Source organism: Leptopilina heterotoma, unplaced genomic scaffold, assembly GCF_015476425.1.
Source record: "Leptopilina heterotoma isolate Lh14 unplaced genomic scaffold, ASM1547642v1 Lhet_12, whole genome shotgun sequence".
Lineage (NCBI taxonomy): Eukaryota > Metazoa > Arthropoda > Insecta > Hymenoptera > Figitidae > Leptopilina > Leptopilina heterotoma.
The window spans coordinates 394,495-400,465 of NW_025110837.1; the positions used below are offsets into that span (position 1 = coordinate 394,495).

Genomic DNA, 5,971 nt, shown 5'->3' on the forward strand with positions numbered 1-5,971 from the left:
CATTAAAGAAACTATTACATTCTTAGGAAAATCAAAAATAAATTAACCATTGTTTTTTTATCATTTCAAATTCTTTAACAATAATTTAATAAAAACAAAGATAACTCATCAAAAAATAGATATTTTTAAAATGTTCAAATTAGAGATTATTGAGGATGATGTGAGCTTTGGTACGCATATCATGAAAACCTTAGAAAAAATTTTTGTACCCTGATAAAAAACCGAAAAGAAGCCCAAAAACGTCCTTTTTTTAATTTTCAAGGTCAAATTTCTTGAAAACCTAGGGTGATGGAACTATTCAGATTACGGATTCGCATTCAGCATCAAAAAAACCTATAAAAATCACCCTATGCGATCCCAGAAATAATAAAAAAGTGAAATTCTGTTGCACTGTGTAATCACCCCTGTTGACGGTATTATTTAAGAAAAACTAAGATTAAGCAAATAGGTCAAATTTTCTCAAAAAAATCAAAGTTGGTCATGGGTCTTTCAATTTTTGTAAAACTTGGTATAAAGGTAGTGTTTTATGACAGAAGATTTTAGGAAAAAAAGATTTTTAAAAATTTTCAAAATTGTGGATTTTACCGGGCATGAAACATTAAAGCACATTTTTTTTAAAAAACGAATAACTTTTATCCATCTAGTTAGATTTTGTTTATATTTTAGGTAATAATAGTTGATTATCTAACAATTTAAAGTGCAATATTAAAGAAAAGAAAATCAAAAATTTGCCCGGAAAAAAAGTCAAAAAAAAATTTGATTTCATTTTTTCGGGAATAAGCACCCCTTCGATTTTTTTGTAACTATAATATTTGGATTCGTTATCTTCTCCAGAATTTTTTGCAAAAAAATAATCCCTGGAGACTTTAAAACTAACCGAAATATCGAATTTTTTGTCTCGAGGTGCACAGATATCGATCTCGCGTAAACACGCCTAAGATGTGCACCAAACGTTCTTAAGCGTGAAGATTTTGGATAAGTATAAACAATGAGTTTTATAAAAAATCGTAGCTTTTATATAATAAAGAAAAAAATTGTGACCTATATGTTTTTGGTAGGTTTTTTTCTGCTCTATCAAATAGTGGGAATTTTTTTAAAAAATTCAAAATTTAACCCTTTGTTATGGTCTAATTTATAAAATAGACAAAGTTTATTTTATATCACTTCTGAGAGTGACAATTTATTAATGAAATTAATAATACACTTCAAAGATAGAAATGAGACTGAGTTGCAAAAACGTATAGCAGCTCATGTCGAATATGAAACGATACAGGTGGGGATATTATTTTTGCTGACTATAACATCCCTCTCGCTAGATAGGATTTAGTCCCTAAAGCCTAAGTTTTACATTTTTATTTAAATAAGGTTTACTAGAACCAAAAGGGCGCGCGTTGCGCGCCCACTCCTGGTCCTTTGACACACAAAATAAAACCTTAATGTAACCCTACATTAAATCTTAATTGAATAAAAACATATGTTTATATTTTAATAATTATTTTTCTGTTAATAAGATTGTTTAAAAATTTTTAAATTTTTTTAATTTAAGTTTGACGAATTGAATTTTCTATAAAAAATTACACGTTAATGCCTATAAAAAATTCTCATTCTGGAGAAAATCACCTTTAAAATAAGCCTAAAATCATTAAAAAGCATTCAGTATTTTAGAAGTCATTAAAATTTTTGTAAAACATTAAAAATTATCATTTTTTAAAAATGTCTAAATAAAATATTGATTAAATGACTTGAAAAATTATGTACAAACTCTAAGGATTAATTTAAAAAGAGAAAAATCAGTAACCTTCTATATTATAGAAATTGTGTAGATTTTTCTGACAAAATACAGGCGAAATTTTTTTTAAATTAATACTTAGAGTTTTGCACATCAATACAGGGTAATTTAATTTTCTTAAAATATTGAGAACATTCTTGAATTTGCAATTGTTTTAAAGAATTGTTAATAACAATTTTAAAATTTCATTTTTTAACAATCCCTTTATTTTATCATTAAAGTATATACTTTAAGCTTTAATTAAAAAAAATTACTTAATTATTATTTTTTTTGTAATGCCAAAATTTTTCGAGTTCGATTTTTTGATATATCTTTATGTTATACTGCTCACAGTGCTAGAATGAACATAACCTCACCTGCCAATACTTTATTTCACGAATTAAAAAATGATTCCTATGTCATTTCTTTTGACGAATATAATTAAAAAAATCGTGTACATATAAAAAACATTTACTAATTATCTGCCAACAATGAAGTTTTAACGTATTTGAAGAGTTAATACACGTTTCGCTTAAAGTTATGGTAAGATTTTAATTCAGAAAACGGTAACCTTATCTTAATCCCAAGCCTAATAATAATTTTGATCATTATTTTCTGCATAAAATTGTTTTTTAAATATGGAAATTTTAAGAATAAATTATTATTAAATTTCCATAAAAAATTATTTATTTCTTTAGAGTAACAGTGTCAAAAATAGTTACACATGTTAAACATTAAAATTTTTGAAATTAACTAATTTTTTTATAATAATAATAATAATAATAATAATAATTGCAAAAATTAAGTTCCTATTTAAAATCAGTAAATTTTTTCTGTCAGCTGACAGAAAATTGACCTAGGTCAATTAAAAATAAAGAAAAAATAAATCCAGTTTGAGGTTATGTTTTCTAATTCGAATGGAGAGAAATTAATAATATATTTGATCCATAAAAAAGTATTTATTGTTATTCTTGGTGATAAATCGTTAGATTAATTACTTAAAATATATTTAAAAATTTTCTTGGAGGTTGAATAAGACATTCATATACTAAAAATTCTTTTATAAATAAGTGTATAAATTAACGAATGAACAAGAAATTTATAATAATGCAATATCAATTTATATTTAAATTTAATACAATTACAAATATATAAATACTTAGAATCCTTTACTATTATTGTTTTTAAATGCCACAATATTCTACAAGCAAACATTTACTTTTACTTTAAAAATAAAAACAAACACCTTTGACACTTTATGCAACAGAAATTTGAGGTTATGTTGCATTCTAGCAGAAAGTGCTCGCGCCATGTAAAGGCCAACGCAGAATAGATTTGTAACCGGAACCGCAATCGTAACCGTAACCGTAAGAATGAGTTAAAGAAGGATAGGTATATTGTTTATCCTTCTCTAACTCATTCTTACGCTTACGGTTACGATTGCGGTTCCGGTTACAGATCTATTCTGCGTTGGCCTTAAGGTAGTACGCTCGTGAACCCACTTTTCTATAGAATTTCATGAAATTTGAAATCTGAATAGTTAATAACAAGATCTATGTATTTGCAAAATATTAAAAAAATTGACCGTTTCTAAAACAAGATATTTAAGTTCAAAGTTTGTTATTTAACATGGTTAACCTATGAAAAGTGCATGTAAACGGCACATTTCTTCTAATAACTTCTAAAATTTTCTATACATTGTTTTAAAAAACTAATATATTATAAATGAATGTTTGAGAAATTTATAACAAAAAGATAAACCAACATTAACCGTTTTGTTTAAAAGATATAGTATTTAAAAAATTATTAATTTTAAATGGTAAGTACTGTTGACGAAAACATGTGCCAACGTCGCACTATGACGCTATTAGAAAAGTGCGCGAAAAATTTGAAAAATGAAAAAGAAGGGACTGATGTTTAATGTTGTAAATGTTGTTTATTTAGTAAAATTAAAATTGTTATAATGTTTAACAAATATTAAATATATTTTTTTCACATTAACAATACATGTTATAAATTAAAACAATATGAACGATGGCCATAAACGATTAAAAAATAATTATACATATTTATAAACAAGTTTTGAAAGTAGATAATTTATATTGCATTAATAATATTCAGAATGCAATAAAATGATTCTATTAACAGCCAACTTTTAATATTAAAGTCGATAATTTTAAAAAAAATAATATCAGAACATTAATCGTATTTATAACTTCTTTTAAAAATTTTAAATGATTTAAAATAATCATATTATAACAGACAACTTATAATACTAAAATTGATATAATAATGTATTTTTAAAATACTGTATAAATATTTTAGTATTTATTAAAAAAGTGACTAATCTTATTTAAAACTCTTATATCGCCCGTAATTTTTGGTTTTCCGTTTGACTTTTTTTCTTTGAATAATTGAATAACTCCTGTCGTACCAAAGTCAGCCTTAACTTTTAAAAGGTTTTCGAATGTTATTCCTTCTGTTGCAATTTTTTTTATAATAATATCAGATATCACTTTTTTCAAAGGTTTTAGAGATGGCAAGGTAATACTTTTTATTACACTATCGGTGTAACTGGTGCAATTATTTATTAAATCTTTTTTGTTTAGAAAACTAGATGATAGTTTTTCGAGTATTTTCACATCATAACATGCTTCGTGAAAACTTTCTAATTTTTCTTGCAAAAAATCTTCGGCTAATTTTTCTAGTTTAAACATGTTTAAACCTTTTCGATCCGGAAAGCTTTTTTAAACAAAGTTAGAGAATCCGAAAATCCCACAATACCATCAAAGTTTTCTATCATAGATGACGTAGTTACTGCTTGGAGAAAATGAGAAACATCAAATTTTGCATTGTGAGCAACCAATACGCACGGATTCAACTCTGTCAAAAACTGTTGAAATTTAATTAACGCTTGTTTCAATGGGATAGATGTTAGTGGTTTGCCATACAAAAATAAATCTCCATTAATGTTCTCCAAACCTGTAATTTTAAAGGCTTCAGGAGTTACAGGTTGTGTTGGATTTATGTAGGTTTCGAAGGATTTTTCTCCACATTTTGCAGCTATTTGTAAAATGTCTGATTGTTTTGACAAACCAGAAGTTTCTAAGTCGAAGTAAACTAAATTACAATGTTCCACTGAAATAGGATTATTTTGCAGTTTATTTTTTACAATTAGAGGGTCCAGAACAATGTGAGGTCTTTCAAAATCAACTTCAAGCCCGCAATTTGGTTGATACTGAATTCCTTCCTGTCTTTCATTTCGTTTCCTTGATGATTCTGTAGATGCATGTAATGAAATTCTTCGTCTTTTAGTTGCAGGCAATTTCGCTTTTATTGCCCTTTTCTTTCTTACTTCGTCCTTTTTGGTAACAAAAGCAGATGTATGTTTTCCTGGAGATAATGACAGCTTTTCTTTTACATTTAGCAAATGACTATCTCCCTCGTTTTTTGTCGCAACCGCACTTGCTACACGGTAGCTGCATGATTCTGACAAGCTGTAGGAATGATTTTTTGGAGATTTATGAGCTACAATATTATGAAAACTCTCATTTCCTTGGCTGGAAGCTGCAACAGAAAACTTTGAGGCATTGTTCGCATACTTGATGAATATATTTTCTAAAACCTTATACAATTTCGAATCTTGAAGTATTATTTTTTGCGGCTTCAAATCACGCTTACACCAAGAACCGCATTTTTCATGACGATTAAACAAATGATCTGGGATTGATCGAAGAGTATCTGCTAATTCTTTAGCTTTACCTTTGTTTTGATGAACAGCGTAACCAAAACATTTTTTGATGTGACGAACAGTTTCCGTTTTCATTTCTTTAAATTTACTTTTTAATTCCATAATATCGCCATTAAAATGTTTATTTATGTAGTTTGTATCGGCAAGTTTAAAAATGTGATCTGAATTTCCTCGACGAATTCCAGCTATTGTCGAACTATCCTCATCACCTATCAGAACTCGTACTTTTAATCCCTCTTCATCTAAAATTTTGCTTCCAATTTACGAGTTGAACTCCAACACTCGCCTCCATAGCTTTAGCACTTCCTTCGTGGTTTTTCCGACAATCATGATCACTCTTTGCGTGACCCTTGTTGCAAAGTGTGCATTTCCGATTCCGAACTCCGTAATCCAAAATTTTTCCGCTAAGAAAGCCTATAATAGAGCCATAACCATTTAGGCTGTTGTAACTC

General features: G+C 27.4%; 1 protein-coding gene across 1 annotated transcript; it reads right to left on the reverse strand.

Moving 5' to 3' along the window:
- Positions 1 to 4,487: 4,487 nt before the first annotated feature.
- Positions 4,488 to 5,594, reverse strand: LOC122509810. The gene has a single exon (XM_043624067.1). It carries the CDS (start codon positions 5,592 to 5,594, stop codon positions 4,488 to 4,490), a length of 1,107 nt encoding a protein of 368 aa, XP_043480002.1.
- Between the last annotated feature and the right edge of the window lie 377 nt (positions 5,595 to 5,971).